Genomic DNA, 18,899 nt, shown 5'->3' with positions numbered 1-18,899 from the left:
GGCATCTTTCTAGCAGATGAAAAGTAAATAAACAATTTGACCAGCCGAAATTAGCTTTCCACACTGTTGCAACTAGTTGGGTTTGACTTTGCTGTCGCCTGTTTTAACATTTCGCTTGAAGTTTCTGGGAAAAAAAACAGACTTTTATTTAAATAATTAGGCCATCTTAAGAGTGGGCGTCTTGACACAATTTTTAAATTCAACTCAAAATTTTTTTTGAAGGTGGCTTTAAGCATAAGGATTGACTGAAAAACTAAAAGTGTTTGGAGCGGATGTAGCTGCTTTAAAAATTAGTCGGCACCGGTAAATGTGTGAATGTCATTAGTTGCAAATTAAAATTGGCCATAAACCCTAATTTGTACCTTTTAGAATTTTAGTAACAAAATCAAATTAGTCATGAAAATGCTGTTCTGGTTATAAAAGTGGGTTTTGCTTCCAGGGGCAATTATTTGGTTACTTGCATGAGGCATAGTTCGCATTTGTCTTATGATGTGGTGTTACTTGTGTTTCAAACTGATAATTCCAAAAGAATCATTTGTTTTATCGATTCCGAGGTGTTCTAAGGCGACATTTTCTATAAATAGCACAGTTTTCTACACAGTCTTGTAATGTACTGTGATTGACAAGAACCCCATAGGCGGTTTTTTAAAACAAATTTACTTCGATGGACCACATTCAACTTCGTCTTATAAGCCCCTGTTTCCAAATACCTGGTATTCTGGAACATAAGCAGGTTTGTTTAAAGCCAAGACATTTAATAAATGCCAATTCTTTTTAAATTTTTTAATGTATCAACAAGATTTGAATAAACACACTTTTGACCAATCAGCGAGTGAGGTGACATGAAAGTGTCCCATACCCAATTTAAAAGTCGATTTGTGTTTAAAACTTGTTAAATAAGAGGCCGAACTTTAATTTAGTCTAAATAGACAAAATCAATGTTAAATATCGTTGTCAAAAAAATAATACGGTTGAATATCTGCTTTAGGAAACCACGTCTTCTAGTCTTTCGGCAGAATGTGTAAAGGTAGGATGAGTTTCTCAAACGGATGCGAATCCCGCAAAACGGTGCATTTTCTGCATTAAACTCACCATCATTAATTAATTAGCAGTTTCAAGCGTCTGATAGTGCTCGGGCAGAAAGTAAATTCGCATACAATTCAGACTTTTTGCCTTCTTTCGCAGTAGAGGCGCGAATAACAGAGGCCGGATGCTTTGTACTATTTGAATGCGGAACTAAGTAATAAGATCAACTATTCCTTAAAGACTAGAAAGACGTGAATGTCGTTCAACCATGGGACTTCCACATCTGTTTTGTGGCTTTGAATACAGCACAACCTGTTTGCCACATGAAACGGGTGAGACCACCATCATGAAAACCCGGCTGGAGACAATTGTCACGTACTTGCGACAGCGGGGTCAGGTTATATTCACAGTTGAACACAAGGAAACAAGTAATTTCTACAATTTTTAAAATTCATCCTGCAAGTAGTGGGGGTGGTGAGGAACCGAAGGCAAATTGTCGGCACTCCTATGCACCCAAAATACGGGCGCATACTTTTGGAGTCAGGTTTTGTCCTCAAAATGCATGTTGTCACGTGTTCGTTGCCCCATTCTGTTCGTTTATAAATATCAAATTTTTCCCACCAAGGGGCGCATTCTAAATGACCACTGGCCTCTTTCCGCATTACTTCTCTGAGGCAGTGAAGTTGCGGTTGTTCTCTCTCTCTCTCTGTCCCCTTCTAACTGCATTTTAGCCTCTGCTGTAACGTACTGAGGCCATAAAATTAAAGTCGGTAAGTATTTTGCCGTGTAGGAAGTAACTCAGGAAGTGGCCAATCAGCTGCAGGAGTCATTAATGACCCCCAACACCTTTCGTGGCGCGGTCGCTACAAAATTCCAACTAAAGTCTACTTTTTTGCCTCCCTTTTTTGCAACTAAAAAGTGCAGTGGATTTTTTTTTCACGCGGAGAAAGAAAAAAAGTGGCGCAGAGGGACTGCAGAGACGGTGTTTTAATATTTAAGTACAGGAGAGGGTGGAGGAGGAAGCCAAGATGTGCGCAGTAGCGCGTTCACGTAAAATTCGGCCGCTCTTGGTCACACACACATAATAGAGGAGACAAATTAATCACAAGTGAGAACCGAAATTTTTACTTAAGCGAGCACATTCCGATGTGGTGGTGGTGGTAGTAGTAGGAGAGACGCTGGCGGAGAAGTGAGCTGTCAATTCGCAGCTTGGCTACAGAAAAGACCTCATTTTACTGTCCTCATTCCCAATTGTTCTACGGAATCCATTTGAGCGGGAAAAAGGGGTTATTTGGGTTTAGGAGACTGCCAGGAAGACTTTTTACTCTAATGGTTTAAAAACCGGATGGGAGGAGACGCCATGACCCGCCTACTTTATTCCACAAAAAAATAACTCAGTTCCGCCTTTTTCGCCCGCCTCCGAAACTGCCCTCCTGTTTTAATCGGGTGGAAAGTAGATTTAAGTTGTGTCGGTTGCTATGGTAACGCATTTAAGAGTAGAAAGTCGAAACGAATGGGCAATCGCTGACTCAGAGTTTGCAAGTGATCGGTGGGAATTCTAAAAAATTTTATTTTCTTTCTTAAAAAAGTGCAAAAGAAGAGATTTATTACACAATTTTGACCGTTTTTTTCGTCAGAGTGTTGTTTAAATTCACCGACTTTATCTCGCACCTCAGCTGTTGTCAGTTGTCTTTTATGAGACGTCAACGCAGCCTGTCAAGATGGTTTAGTTAAGATTGTTTGCACCGAGGGGCAAAAAATCAAATTCCTCCATCTTAACCTCCTGGTTAAAGGAGGCTTTTAAGAGCCTCCAAATGGCCTCTGACTCGATTGGAGGGGCCTCGGGTCCTCCCTCCGCCTCGAGGGAGGGACTGCTTCATTGTTGGGCGCGGTGAGGAGCTCTCGGCTCAGTCGAATGACAGCTTCACCATAGCGGAGGCCGAAACCGCGCGCGGACCGAGGACCCCGCAGTGTCGGCACCTTAGTTCCAACTGTTTTTTTTCACATGCTTTAAAATCTAGTTACTTGGGCATCTATTAACAAAGGCGTGCTTTTGAGATCACTTTGCATGAGTGCGTATACCTCTTCTATGGACGGAAGGCTTTTGAACTCATGATTCCGACAAAGATGCATTTTTATACCGGTAGCACCTACGGTCCCCCTTTGACATGAACACACAACTGGTAGACTTCCTTGCGTCAGTTAGGTTTTGTAACTGTCAAATTTTTAAATAACGATATTTTTTACTAATTAGCTCATGTTTTAATACTTAATAAGCGTCTTACAAACAAATGAAATAAATTTTTGGAAAGTAATCGCGAAACAACAAAGAAACAAAGAACTGGTGAAATAATTGATTGGCTGTGTGCTTGAACAAGTTATTTTTCAGGTTTTACTTTGGTATTTAAAGGTTAAAAGCAAAAAAGCCGGAATTTTTAATAATGATTTTAAAATTCACTTTAAGCGCCAATTTCGCCACTCCTGATTGGTGGGTTTTGGGTTTTATTAGCTGGTTGTGTCCCTTTACGCAAAAATTTTACACTTTTTAGCACTCCCTCTAGTATTCTTTTTTTTGAATCCATTGAGATGAGTTTTATGACGGTGAGATCGTGCTTTACTCCGTAAGGCATCGCGGTGTATTTTTTGGCGCAAATGCGAACCACCAAATTTGATCCTGGTCTTGAAGTTGTGGAAGTAAAAGTTTGGCATTTCGCACGCTCTCATCCAATCTCGTGTTATTCTAGTTCATCCAGCTTAACTCGACATTTTGTCCAGGAATCCAGCAAACAAACAATTGCATACGTCTAACGGCTTTGCTGATGCCGATGGTATAAGTGTGATTCCGCGTTATGAAAGATGGAAGCACTGGAGGTTGGATGGAGTGAGTAGTTGGATGTATAGATGGATGTATGGATAGAAAATGGATGGATACAGAATGGATGGTTGGTTGGATGGATGGACGTATGGATTCAGGATGGATGGATAGAAGAGGAATGGATGGATTGACGGATACAAGATGGATTGATGGATCAATGGATAGAAGATGGATGGATACGGGATGAACGGTTGGTTGGATGGATAGATGGGTGGATGGATCCAGGATGGATGCTTACACGATGGATAGATACGGGCTAGATAGATAGATGGATGGACGAAAACATACGGAATGGTTGGATGAACGGATGGATGGATAGAGGACGGATGGATAAAGGATGGATAGAGAATGGATGGATATATGGATGGAGGCATGGTTACGGAGTGAATGGATGACTGGATGGATACCGGATGGATGTACACGGGATGGAGGTGTACCGGACAGGTGGATGGATTGATAAATTCGAAATGGCTAGACGGATATGCGATTGATTGGATGGATGTGAGATTAATGGTCACGGAATGGATAGATCAGAAGTTGTCCTGACATAACCCCTCTGGCCTTCTCTACATCCACCTGCCCCGTATTATCGTCCTCCTTGGACCGCCGGCCAGGTCCTCCACCTTCATGCTCCAATAGATCTGTCTACACGAAGGCAACTTTTCTTTTGTAACCACCAGCCACCCTCCCGTCTCGTGATGACGTATCGCCCTTTCATCATCCACTCACGTCTTTGTCTCGTCAAACACCCCACGATCGTGCCTTTTCCATCCTTTTTTTTGAAATTAAACTCTCCACTTAACCACCACTTTCTTTGTCCTTTTCATCTGCAGAAATTGTGACACCTGCCCCCTCGCCGAGATGGCTCAAATCAGACCTACGGCAGAGAGTGTAAGTCATCTCCCCTCCTCCCCTTCCTCGCCTTGTCTCAACCTCCTTGAGGAAAGTAAATGACGTGCCTCATCAGCCTTCATTACCTCCTCCTCCTCTTTGCTCACCTCGTCAACGTCAATCACTTCACTTTGTCTATATTGCTGTTGTCAACTCCTGCGCCCCATCAAGAGGAGGGCGTTAAAACCTCTACCTGACAGTGGAGACATTAGAACAAGACGTCTGTTGCTGTTCCTACCTTTCCGTTGTCACTCCCAGCATTTATCATCATCAAGGGGGTAATGCGTACTCCCTCCAGCTGGGCAAAAAAAGCCTCACGTATCCTTATCCGCGAGTAGCTCCACCGAGGTGGACGCAAATTGGCGGTGGGGAAAAATTTTGCGGTAGTCGCAAGGGGAGACGGAAGGACAAGGCCTAAGCAAAACTCCAGTCTTGACTAGCTACCAACTACTGATAAACCGAATAAGTAGGGTCGACCCCCCTCAAATCGGATTAATTGCTGAGGCTGTAATTGTGCCTTTACTGTAGGCCAGAGAACGCGCTTACCTCTCGTGGATTAATTCCAAAATCTCCGTGGTGTGTCCCGGAATGTCGCTCTGTTCGTTGGACGATGAGGGTATGCGAAATGGCACTGCGCTGGCTGAACTGATTGATGCTGCCTGTGAGTTTTCTTTTTTCCTTTTTATTTATTCCTCAATATTTCTGGAATTTTAAAATTATTGTTTGACAAAATTAATAATTTTTCATAAAAGATTTCGGAGGCTTGTGAGTAAATAAAGGCAATTACAATAGACGAGTCTGAAATGGTCGAGTTGAGTGATGCGTACACGCCAAATAAACTGACGGAGATTCCTCTAGACCTTCAGGTGTGAATGCACTTTAGGGGTCCTTTTAGCTAGCTGTCTTGAAAGTACAGCCAGCTTTTCTCACCTCATTTGGCATACTTTCACTCACAAGATTTCCCTGTTCCAACTTTTCCAGCCTGTCTCCATAACTAGATTGTCAAATCAGGAGAGTTTTTCGAGTCGACAAAACTACCCGCCTCCTGTTGTACGATTTTTCTTTTCATTTGTCTTTTCTGCCTTCATCATCTCTTTTTCAGCTCTCTCCGCTTTCTCAATTTGGCAAGATTTTCGCAGAGGTACGGGGGTGGGCGGGGGGGATTGGGGAAAACTGAAAGTGACAGCAATGACAACGAATAAATAACACATTCTAAGGCAAATTTCCTCCTACTGCTTGCCTTTGGAGCAACTGTTCAAGAGAAAAAGTGTAAATGAAATTTTAACCTCCACGATTCTCTCGAATAATCGAGAGCGTTATGATTAATGGTGCCTCTAAAGTTGTAGGGGTTCCTCCTCTTGTAAAAGCCCCCTCCAGCTTTGTAACTACCCTAGGGGGTTTAGTTATTTTGCATAGGACTTCCGTTTCTAGAGTGATTGGTGCGCAAAGACCAGGAGATCATATCTCCCGCTACGCGTCACACATATGTGACATTTGTATCTCATCCCCACGGTTACATAAAATTGTACCTTAAAGCGATTGAGTGAGTAGCGTGAACCCTGTGAAGGAGCAAATTTGGTCACAAAGGAGGAAAAAGGAAATCTAATGTTAGCGGAGTGGAGTAATGAAACATAAGGTCTGACCTTTGGAGGTCAAATGGTCCCACTACTAGGGGGTGTTGACACGGGGCTTATCGCCGCTTCAAAGTTTTTTTTACAGGTCAACTCGGAGAAACAGGCGTTTTCTTGAGCTCTAAATAGATATTCGGGAATTATTTTCGGAAATTATATTTATAAATCAGTACGAAAGCTCTGACATTCACCTGCCACCTATACGTAGCAACAGTCTGTTTGTCATGCATTCTTCCACCGATATCATCTTTCTGCTGGTCAAACGTCGTTATTCCCCCTTTTTGGAGACAGAAAAGCAGTGCATCTTATTTGTTTGACAACACAAACCCTTCCCTTGGTTTGATTTGCTGGTGAAAGGAAGGGGAAGTGAATTTTCTCACACCCTCCAACTCCCCTAGCATTGTCACAGAGAATAACGGGGAAGTTTTCACTATTGTCCTGTCATTTATGGCTCACTGAATTGTCAGCCCACTTCGCTAGAGCACATAAACGAGCCAAAAGTTTATGCGTATCATTTAGCTGGTGGTGTGAGGGCCTCTTTCCTCGCTAACGGGCTAAATGAAGGGGTAGCTAAGTGCGACACATCACCCACTTGGCATGTGCGGTTAAACAAAATGTTAAGTACTCAAAGGACTGTCCGAATTTTGATGGTTTCAGAGGGTCTCCGCTCCGATTGGTTGTTCAGTTTCCGACTGGCCAATGAAATTCACCGCGCTTTGACCTTGGAATTCTGCCAAGATAAAACTGAGATCACTCGTTTTTTTGTTAGAGTTTATATTTTTTTGAAAAATATTAAAATTTTACGGGAAAGTTATGATAAAATGCATTTAGATTCCTGTTTGCCTGCTAGTTAAGGACGTGGAAAGTAAATTCCATTGTTTACGAGCACTGTAAGGTCCAATTAGAGGTAAGCCAGACCCTCAGTAGAATGCTATTCGGAAAAATTTTTTCCGCTCTCTCTGCTATTTGGCAGATGTTTTGATCTATCATTCCAAAACATTTGGAGGGGATCGGATGGAGGTCTGCAAATCCGACTTACACCGTGATTCAAGTTTGACGCAGGCGCGGAGCTACAAGAGCTGATTCCTTGTGAAGGGCGGAGAGCAATATTTGGAGGAGGCCAGAGGGTGGGTGGTGGCGGAATGACTCACTGCGTCGAATGAGTCAAAGCAAACGAATGGATGGTGAGGAAGAGTCACCCCAAGGTGGATAGACGATCAAGTGCAGGCGGGCGCTCTCCTCTTGGCATTGAGAAGTGCGAGTGTAGCTGTTGACAAGTCGCTTCAAGATCAATGTGACAATCACTACTCACGGCAGCTGTTAAAATAATAGATAGAATAGCTCGTTTTTTCAGTCTACGGATGGGTACAGAAGTCGCGGAAACCACGCAGAGAAATCGGATCCCACCCAAATTTCTTCCTCCAACATGACAGCAAGATTGGAAGACCATCAATTAGCGCCTCCTTTCCTGCACATTGTCTGCAAAAACACACTGCGCATTTGAGATTGTTTTCCGACAAACTGACTGCCTGACCAACTGATTTGTGATGAGAGCCGGCTCCTGTCTCCGCCCCAAAGATCCACTAACTGTTGTCACACCTCTAAGGCTTGCTTGCTGTGTCACGTGGACTGCAATTCTCGGGCTGATCGTGCAGCCAGGTGAAGGTCCGATTCCTGTAAAACTCTGCCATGTACACCTTAGCATGTCACAAGAATTCTCCGTGTGAAGGATTGCGCTTTAGTCGACACAACAGAGAGAGACAGGGCGGGGGAGGGAAAAAGCCCCATCTTCTCTTTTCCTTGGCGCTAGAGCCTCCCACAGGAAAGAGGAAAGACAGGTGGAAATAGAAGTGAGGCGGAATCCAAGATGCCCCCACCATTTATAAGCAACTTTCTAGAGCTAAACCTCCCCCAAACGCGGAATTTGAATCCGATTTTTTGCTTACCGCGGAAGGATTTCAGACTAGAAGGTCACCTTTTTTCCATAAGGCCTTTGGTACCGACCGGGGTGGATTGTTTCTTTTCCCTCCAGGTCGAGTCATCTCGTACAATTGCAGAAAACAGCAACGAAAGCGGTGTAACAAATGAAGGACAAATTCCACCGCCCGACCACCGGTGTAGAATTGTAGGTCTTGTCAGGAAAAATATCCCAGATGAACGGCAAGCCAGTGATAGTACTCGGTGTCAAACGGCCTGGCGTCTGATTTATGTCGGGTTAAGCCGTGATGGCTGCAACACTTTTTAAGAAATTCCATTTTTCCTGTCGCCTTTAGCCGCCTCTCGAATAGGCATAAAATCACCATGCACAACGGAGGAGGAGAAGATAGCCAACATCCGTGAAATCCTTCGACGTCTCCGCGAGCTCAATGTGCCCATTTCAAACATCCAAGCGGAAGGCACGTCTGCCACTGCATTTACTACCTACTATCAGTGATTAAAATAAGTTAGTCCTGAATTCCTGTCCTCCACTCGACATTTCAGACATTGTACGCGGCAACAAGAACAGCATCATGCGACTCCTGTTGGCCATCTCGGCGTCTTTCATGCCCAGTCACATACACGACGTGAAACACGAGATTCGTGACAGACATGCGGCTTTTGGTGGCCAGCGGGTTTGGGTGAGTGTCGAATACTGTCACTTTCTAGTTCAATTTCGCCTTTTTTCCTTCTCATTTGCAATGAGGAAGTTGACTCCGCTACTGACTAAATATGAGTAGTATATGAGTGACAGTAAGGAAATGGCTAAAATCTCCCAATTTAATAACCGATTTCGAGAGCACTCTTGGGCACTGCTTGAGGTGAAATCTTGTAGGGGGTTTTAAACGCCGAAAACGGTCTCCAAGTAGCTTTAACACTAATGCGGCTGAATTTTCACATTTTTGTTTTTGATCAGCCGCCGCCCTGAAGTCAATGACTTTGGCGGAGTAAAAATGGCGTCAGCGTCGAGAGACATTCTACACTATGAGATGGTGAGGCCCTGCCACCCACCACCTCCTGATAGAATGCCGACCCACCCAGACAACACGATGCACGGTCTAGTTGAGGAGTATATTAGTAACGTTGGAATAATCCGTTAAATATGCACCACTTTCGAAAGAATGACGTCGCTGTCTTTTGATTGCAAATTCCAACATATCGATTCTCTTTCTCACCGCTGTGAAAATAAACAGAGAAGTGAAAGAATGTCAAACAAACCATCATCATACTTAATTAAAAGTACTTAAAAATTACCTTTTAAAGACTTCAATATTGTCTGGAATACGTTTTAGAATTGTCGAACTCAGTACCCACCGCGGAGAACTGTAGCTACAACGAAGGCAGCGTCGGTAATCACTCACTTTGGCAGCTGCGCCTAGCACTAATGCCCCCACCCCACTAACCCCCGCCCCGCGCACAATCTAGCAGCTGTATAGCAAAACAAACTACCTACTTATAAAAGTTTAAGCAGGTACTTTATTTTAGCACCACGTCACCAATGTCGGCTCTGAGGCGGCCCTGGCACAGAACCGTCTCTATCCCACCGCTTACCGCCTTCAGCCAATCACAATCCACCGTCTGGTTCCAGCTGTACGACCGCCACTCTTACATGTTACCACGGCGCCGGTGCAACAGCTATCTCAGCAGAAAAGCTCAAAAGTCACTACAACTTCACTAGCACGCCGCATTTCCAGCCACATATACAACCGGAATGTGGATAAAGACAGACAAGTATATCAACAGCAGCAGTATCAAGACCGCCAGAGTAAGCAAAGGTCCTGCGAGAACCTCGTTCTGAGCGAGGAACAGCCGAAAACAATTAGAGCTTCGAAATCGCTCAATGCTCTGCATGGACGAACGTTCGTGTCAAAATTGGTGATTCCACATTTGAGGAATGTGCGAAGTTTTTCTCTGATGACTAGAGGGTAAGTTGAAGTGAAAAGTAAACAATTCGGGAGGTCAGAGAAATTAATGATAAAGAAGTAGATTCATTGATATCTCAACGAACAAGGCAAATTTCGTTGATATTTGTGTAATGAAATGCCTAAAGATTTCTACAAATCCCAACATACTGGTACTTGGCTGAACAAATCTTTGCACTTGCTACTGAGATTTATTTGTATGAAAGTCGACTATTAACTCCACAGCCAACTTATGAATTGAAAAAATATCTTTAGTGGGGAGGGCTGAAAATCAGAGACCAGATGAGGGCGTTTTTAAGATACTGAGTTTTGAACTAAGATGGCACCTTGTGCACCTGAAACTCTTATCTGGGGTTGAAGTCATTTAATACATTTTGATTTCGGAAAACAAGAAAAGGGCTTAAGTGTTCGTCACATTATTTAATCCACATTTATGGGCCACCGAATGTGACGGCCTGTTTGAAAAATAATTTAAAACTTTTAGGTGACCAGAAAAACTTCCTTTTGTGATCTAAACTTATAAAGAATATCTGTTAGATAAAGCACCAGCCGTATTTGAAAATAACTCTCGGAAGGGGCGTTTGTGTTGGGAACTTTAACCCATTAAAACAAGAGCAGAAGGCATTTCTGAATAAAGGCCGTAAATAGTTGCAAGCTTCACGTGTAGGTCCTAGCCAAAAGTGTTCGAGATTTTTCAATACTTTGCCAAAAATTTTGAGCTGCCTAATTTGCCAGTAAATGAAATGGTTTCCATTTGTTTCAGTTTGGCGTAAGTTTTGCACTTATATGTTGCACAACAACAGTTTTATGGTAGACATGTGCACTATTTGGACAGAACTTTTTAAAAATAAAGTTCTTGAGAGCAAATCAAAGAAGTAACAAAGTAGTTGGTCTTTGTGATTTTGCGTTATTAAAAAAACTACTTATGCTAACAAGATGGGGAGGTAAGCAAGTGCACTCTGCTGCAGAATGCAAAATATTGCAAAACATAAACGAGTCGTATGTTGTTTGACATCCTTCACTGTTTATTAGACTGTACGCACCTATCATGGGGCTGGCATGCTACAAATGTTAGAAATCTCGTAGTCTGCCACGCATCTTTTTTAGTTGGAAAATAATGTACACGATGATTAATAAAGTCGCTTTCTGAGTCTTTATCCATCAAAAGCGTAACTTTTGACAAGAGTTCGAAAACGGTCCATCACATTCAAGTTCAGGTAGTTAGGAGATGAGGAATACAAATTACAAAGATTCAATGATTAATGGAAATATTGGGGAATACTTCCATTTAGAGGTGTGCGTTTGACCCGATCTAACCACTGCCAGTAGCTAGACGAGTTTCCATGCCAAATCTGCAATTTCTTCTCGGCAAACGTTCATTTTGTGTGCGCGACATCTTGATCCCAAACAGTGAAAAAAGCGTCTAAAATGCACGCTTGCTAGTTCTCGAAGAAAATTCGATTTTAGAAAAGGAATAGGAGAAGATCTGTTTTGGTGTGGGGACTAAATGTAGGAAGCTGTTTAATGTACGTCCTTCGATGTTTTGATGCCTGTGGAATAGAACTATTTTCACCTCACCCCCAATTTTACGAGTCCAAAGTTATTCAAATGGCAGGCATTAAAATATTTCGTTGCGAGAATATTGCGCCAATAACTAATTTTAAGCACGAATGTATGGGAGGAGGGAGGGGGCGATCGAAGCCGGGTGGGGGTGGGGGGGATTGATACGTTGACGAATTATTGGTTGTGTGGATGGAAACGGGCTGGACAAAGCAGCAGTTAGTTCCAGATCCCTTAGATTTTTGTTTTATTTTATATAAAACTTGGGCAACACTGCCCCCACAACACAACTTCTATCCCCATCACATGCCACTGTCAGCACAATCACCTTTCCCTCCCCTCCACCTATTCCTATCAGTTATGAAGTTAGCAAAATACCTTGCAAAGAGAATTCCCGTGCCTCCTCGAGTCCGATGCACTAGCAAAAGCAAAAGCGAGCTGGATGACATTGGCCTTCCCCTCACAGACCTGCCATTTGATCCAGTCACTGCGTGCAGCTCCGCCGGATTGGCTAACCCGCCTGCCTCGGTGTGATTGGTCCGCGTGGCAAGAAGCAAACGACACACGCCAGGCTATGCACAGTCTCGGTGTGATTTCGCAGTGTGTGTGTGTGTGTTTGTGGATATGTCGCTATTCCTCACCTCCTGCTTCACAAGCAACTTTGGAAAGAAGAACGCTTTACCTAGAGAGGAGATTTATGAATATTCGTTGGCTGAAAGGCGTCTTCATCACATCCCCGCGGCCTCTGACCCTGCCGAGGTATCCTCCGAACTTATCGATCGTTTTATGGCACGGTGGGGCAAATGCAGAAGCTTTAGGTGGTCAAGACTGAATGAGACGGGCAGACTGTCACTGTGGGATAGGATAGCAGGGTTAATTGGTCGACAGGGCACCCCTCTTCCGTGAGTTTTTTTCCATCCTTTCAGTTGATGCCTCTAACATCAAAAAAGCGAATTCCTGCGGTCTTTACCTCCTCATGTAAATGTCAGAATGGAATTTTCTCTTGATTTTCTGATTGTCAGAGCTAGGCCAGACACAGGATGCATAGAGGCCTAAGTAATAGCTCATTTTTGGAAGGGGATTATCTTCTTATACACGCCTCTTCTATGCAAAGGGAATTTTGATGTATTTTGTTTAACGGGAATAAGAGTCGCTTCTCTTATCTGTTCTTCTTCCTCTCTTCCTGAGTTACTCTCGAGGAAACAGGGAAAAATAGAGCGCTTGTGATTGCCTCCCCCTTCGTTAATATAAAGAGTTGTTTAGAATGGTCCCCTGCTAGACGACGAAATCCCTGAGTTACTGGAGTGGATTACTCTTTCGTAGGCTCAAAAACACGATCTCACGAGACCTCACTGAACAGATTCCCTTTGACGCTTTACTCTCCCACAACTTATTGCATTAGATTTTTTCTTAAAAATTGGTGGAATTTAACTGCTTTTGTTTGAAACGCAAGCCGAAGTAAAAGTGTAAATTCTTTGAAGTCACAAAACCAAAAGCGTGAGTGATGCCAGATTTAACTGCACGAACGGTGATTCGTGGGTTCCTCTACCTCCTAGTTCCTTTGAAGTATGAGTGAGATCAAGGGATATGAAATGAGTTTTGCACTCACAATTAACTATCTCTGAAACTTTGCTAGCTCTACTTGAAGCCCTTGACTTTCACCTACTTTGAACAAGGTAGATGTGCACAAACCTTAACTAACACCAGCAATGATGTCATGGATTTCAAAAAGCATGTATAATGAGTAAAAATATCACTATCAAAAACGTTACAGGATTATTTTGATTCATTCTATCGAGTAACTAAACATCCTTTGTACCGTAATCAGCCCATTTAAACATCGGCGTCTTGACTGAAAAATGATTCACCTGTCAACGCGAGCTTAATTTTATGATTTTAACTCTATTATATGTTGACGATCTTATTTTTTCTACTCGAAAATTTTTGAAATATGTGATAAGAAAAGTGAACATTGCTAAAATGCATCAACTCACTATTCTGGAGGCATCATTAATTATTGTTGGGTAATTCATTTGCGATAACGCAAAAATAATGTCAGCAAAATTTTTTGATGCTCGAAAATCCTTTCATTTTTAGACGGCTTTGTTCTTGTAAGTCAATTTTATTGAATAAATAGGGATGAGCACCTTCAACATAATTGCAAATACTCTCGCACATATTTAAAGCAAAATACCCACCCTATTTGACAATTACCCAGGCCACTAGTCTTCTGAGTGTGACCTACACTGATTAGATTATTTGAAGGTGAAATTATAAAGGATTTCCGTCGTGCGTAGCACCGATGTAAAGACAGCAACAGTGCGCTAGGGAACTGATAGAGTCTACGACAAGAAACAAGGCCTCCTCACTTTCTGTCTTCCTTCCGTTTCCGCATTTGCACCCTTTACAATGCCTCCGTTTGCACATTTTTGTATTAGTCAACGCTACATCAACTGCGGACTTTGAAGCGCCCACGTGGTTCAAAATACAAATTGAACATTTGTCTTATCATTCTTATTTATTTTTTACTCCTTGTTTGGATTTAACCACTTCAATATTCAAAATTTCTTTCAAAAACCAAATCTGCAAAGTGAAAGATGATTCAGCAAAACGAGAGTAACTTTGAGGAAATTAGTAAAGGTAAATGAAATGACCAATCATCAGCACATTTAAAAATTTACTATCCCACTTTCCTTCAAAAACAATAAACAGTTTGTGTTTAGATTTGGTTGTTTATCACTAACAAACTATGTATTCACTTTTCCGCCCTCAGTAGCAATTCCTCTCAGCAGAAAAGTTCCTCAACAAGAAAGACTCGTGGAAGCACCGATGGTTACGTGAATCACGGCTTCTCCGACTCGCCCTCCATCACCACCACTCAGATAGGGCAAATTGCCCCTCCGTTGGCTCAGATAGCCAAGTTCAAAATCGATCTCGCCGGTGTCAAGTCGGAGCTCATGCAACTGCAGAAAGTGGTATGTCGGCATTTGGGTCTAGGGAGGAAAGGGAAATGTCATAGTATTGGGGCGTGCTGACTGCCTTTGTGCTTTGACACATCTATACGAACATAAGTTGAGGATAAAAAGTTCCCTTCACGAGGTCACTTCCAAGCGATCTATGCTGAGAGGAGGTCACTAATACTGAAGCTATTGCATCCATCATTCCGGAAGTTTAAGCATTTTCAAGGCATTGACATTCCACGCCGTCACCTTCCTTTCTATAAATCATTTCATTTTTGTTTCTGTCTTTCTTTTTGGCATTTTAGCTAGCGACAAATGCCACGGCTGAAGGTGGCCTCACCCAAACCGTCTCCGACTACATGCTGTCGGTAAGCTTGCTGTAGTCGCACATCCCTTCTTTTCACTGACATTTGACAACCCTTGACATCCGGTTAAGGCGATGTCGTGATCATTAGTCCGATGATTCAGCGGCTCGGTTCATTGCCACTGAATTGGCGCGAATTGCTCTGAGTGATAAATTGAAGCGACCTGTGCCTTGACATTAGTTCCCGATCCGGATCACGAACACACAAGGAGCGCAGTCTTGTGCCCGCTCGTCAACCTCGACATCCACATAAGCAGTACTCTACCACCTATCTACCTTTTCGTCAAGCTATTATTCCATCCATGATCGCCAATTATTCATCCAGCTCTATCTAACCGCGTGTAGGCCGACCCGTCCATCCATTTATCAGTTCATTCACCCATTGTGACCCCATCCATCGGGTAAGCCAACCAGACAACGACCTCTACCATTTGTTCCAATTCAGGGCGTTTTAACCGACCACAATAAAGCACAGTAACCACGGTATGGGGTTGTTGGACGTCTCCCCGCCCCCACAATCGCAGGCACCTCTTAAGTCACTTTTGCCGAGTATCGGTGAGGCGGTGCATTGCACAACCAGCAAGTACTCATGCTCTTTCACTAAGGTGAAAAATTGAGTCAAGAATTACAGAACTCATGCGCTTTATGACCTCTGCTAAAACCGAAGTACTGCTGTGACCGCCGGAAATGCAACGTCGCATGTGCGCAAAAAAATCACGGCTAACAAACGACTTTACGCCCCTAGAGCACACAAACCGATGAAAAGTGGAGGAATGGAGATATCCAACGTCAAAGGACCAATTCCATCGGTGATGAGACCTTTCTAAGGTTAGTCAACTTCCGTGACATTTATTTGGAAAACTTTATCGAAGGCTGCAAAATAATGAACCAAGCATTTAAAAGTTCTGCGACTTTTACTCATTTGAGGAACTAAGCGTGCAAATGAACCTCAGTCACTTCACATCTAAGCTAAAAAACCGACCAAATTTTAGAATTCATTTCCACACTATTTTAAAGAGGTGCATTACTGCCCCAACCCGTCGTTCACCAATCAAAAAAGGCTGGTGAATGAATAATCGACCTGCGACATAAATCTAACTCCAGTTGGTTTTATACTCAATTTCATAATTAATAAAACTTGTCTAGTTAGAAAGTTTATTTTTGTTAAACCAACTAGTCTTCATCTTTTACATAAATATGTTTTATCTATGTTTCTTAGATCATCTCCTACCACAATTGAAAGTTTGCATCGACTCTTGAAGGCTCGAACAGAGGCAATGGACGCTTGCTTAGTGAGTCGGATGAAAGGCCGAAGGCAGCTTTTATCCCTGACGCTGCTGCCTAGGTGTTTCATCTTAAATACCAGGCTCCTTTGGCATTAGTCAGCCAGGGGAAATGTAGCATTCATATTTGTTTTATGCAAGAAATGATCAGAATTTGTAGCCAAAACTTTGCGGCAGGGAAGACGCGTGGCCTTTCAGAGATAGATTCACAGAATAGTGTAAAAAAGGACCCTACTATGACAAGACTTTGATTCTGAAAATGTAGCGAAATATATCGGCTTTTAATGGAAGTGGAGTTTCATTACCCCTAACATTTGATAAAGTATTGATCAATCCTATATATCGTTTATTTACAACACTTAGTGATTTAAACGAGGGAGGAATAGGTCATTGAATCAGTAATAGAAAGCTTTCTTATGCTTTTAACGGTACTAGGCGATAGCATAAAGTGACTTTGGGTTTAGCATTACGCCATCCAATTTATTAAAGCTTTACATATACGGTGTCATTTTTTTACTGGAACTACCTACTTAAAGGGCTTCCTTTTAAATTTTGACTTGTCGGTTTTTGGATTTACTCTGAAGCCGGAAGTAGTGGCGTAGAAAATTATTCCTGCTTCAAAAATTACCAATGTGCACTCGAATGTTGGGCTAATAATTTAGTGGGCCTTATTTTTGTTAATTGCGCTAGCGTTTAAATTATATAGTTTAAAACGATTGGGTCACCATTTGCGTGGCTAGTACGTGTCTGAAAAGGTTAGTTCACGGCATTGCTCATAACTTACTCGGGTAGTCTAAGAGCAGGAAGTTTCTTTTTTCCAAAATGACAGCTTTTATCCCAAAATATTCCGACCAAAATCTTGTTTCGCTATCAAATTACACGTCCACGTAGTTAACGCTGCTTGATTTGCTGTCTGTATGCGAGCTGTTGAAAGGGTACATATCATTTGAGATACTGAGTGTCATGGATAGACCGCTTTCTGCCGCCTCGACTTGCATTCCATCAATCCCTGCGCCTGCTTTGATCGAATGTCTCAATTGTGCATATGATCACCCCGTAGAATTCCTATTCTTTTTCAGCATCTCAAGGCCCCATAATTACGCAACTTAAGAGTCTTGTTTAACCTCACCTTTTTGAAAAGAACCAAATTTACGTCACTCCGGGACCAATACCATACCCCCCATTTGTACTGCGTCTTTCCTTCTCTTTTTTGGCACCTTGGGCAATAAGGCCGTGGATACTTCTGTTTGGCAACAATCCGAGCTTACCCGATTTGAAGGGCGTTTCCAAATAGGCAGTAGTGGATAGAATGCTAAATATTTGTCGCTTTCTCTATTCAATTCCCTAAGACAGTAGATTCTTAATCGTTTTGCCTTGTTCCTCTCTGGGATTCCACCCCTACTCTTCCAAATTTAAACATTAAAATACAGAGAATTTGGTGTTTCCCCTCTGAGAGCAGCAACTATTTTCCTCCTTGACAGATTGACAATGCCGAGCTTCGCCATGCCGTGGGAGAGTTGACAACATCGCTAAAACGCCTTAAGACGGAGAACGAAAACCTTCGACAGCGAGTAACCGGTAATCCCACCACCATCGTTCCCTCCAATGGCCCTCACACGTGGAGTTTCAGCTCGGAGAGCATCCCCAATACGCCGTGCAGTCCATTGGACACTGTTCAACAGACAAATTTTAGACTGGACAATGGTCAACCCTACTCCACGTTGTCGTACGTCTTGTTAGTCAGTGTTTTTACTCAGTGGCCTATAAAGTTCGCGAAATTTTCCCGATTTTGCATTTCTTTATCAAATAATTCAGACGTAATGTTCTGTGAAATGAGAAACAGCATTTATCGGGACTCAGCAAGTGGTTTGACTTGTCACTGCCCATAAGTTATAGCAAATATATGTTATAGGTAAGAATCTCAGTCTATCGTGTCTTTTTCCGGCTTCAAGATCACAAAACGACGTCGAATTAAAACACCTGTAAATTAACACCGAATAAACTGTCAACGGTTGACTAGCGTCAAAATATAGACTTTGACTATTTTAGAATGCTACATCTTTTATTTGCTTACCGCAATTCCCCCAACTTTTCAACGCTTTTTTAGCCCCCGAGTTTCAGGCATTTTTTTGGTATCTCATTTTTAGCATTTTTTCGACTTGAGCTAATAACTCTTCATTATTTGAACATAATATGCTCAAAGTGAGATTTCAGATTGTATATGAGTCCTGGTTTAAGAATTCGCTAATACTTTTCCGGGCGTTTTAAGTAATCCAAACTTCGAGTTTATTGGACAATTCAAGGTCAAGGCTGTGGAACTCCCGGATTTGGTACACCTAGTGATGAGCACCGTTTTGAATCACTTAGATTCTTATGTTTTCTTGTTTCTGTCTGGCTGACATTATTCCCG

General features: G+C 42.5%; 2 protein-coding genes across 2 annotated transcripts; one reads left to right on the top strand and one right to left on the bottom strand. All coding sequences in view use genetic code 11, as the record gives it.

Annotated features, from left to right (window-relative positions):
- Window positions 1–3,873: 3,873 nt before the first annotated feature.
- Window positions 3,874–4,275, bottom strand: EGR_08201 (hypothetical protein; the record flags this gene model as incomplete). Its single annotated transcript, XM_024497450.1, has 1 exon — window positions 3,874–4,275. The coding sequence occupies one exon, from the start codon at window positions 4,273–4,275 to the stop codon at window positions 3,874–3,876; it is 402 nt and encodes a 133-aa protein (XP_024348160.1).
- Window positions 4,276–8,933: 4,658 nt separating this feature from the next.
- Window positions 8,934–18,475, top strand: EGR_08200 (hypothetical protein; the record flags this gene model as incomplete). The annotated part of the gene is made up of 9 exons (XM_024497449.1): window positions 8,934–9,041; window positions 9,886–10,275; window positions 12,349–12,482; window positions 12,539–12,784; window positions 14,656–14,857; window positions 15,148–15,210; window positions 15,298–15,372; window positions 17,971–18,215; window positions 18,442–18,475. 9 exons carry the CDS (start codon window positions 8,934–8,936, stop codon window positions 18,473–18,475), a joined length of 1,497 nt encoding a protein of 498 aa, XP_024348159.1.
- Window positions 18,476–18,899: the final 424 nt, after the last annotated feature.

This window comes from Echinococcus granulosus (genome assembly GCF_000524195.1).
Source record: "Echinococcus granulosus chromosome Unknown EG_S00098, whole genome shotgun sequence".
Taxonomy (NCBI): domain Eukaryota; kingdom Metazoa; phylum Platyhelminthes; class Cestoda; order Cyclophyllidea; family Taeniidae; genus Echinococcus; species Echinococcus granulosus.
This window is presented reverse-complemented; position numbering and strand designations above follow the sequence as displayed.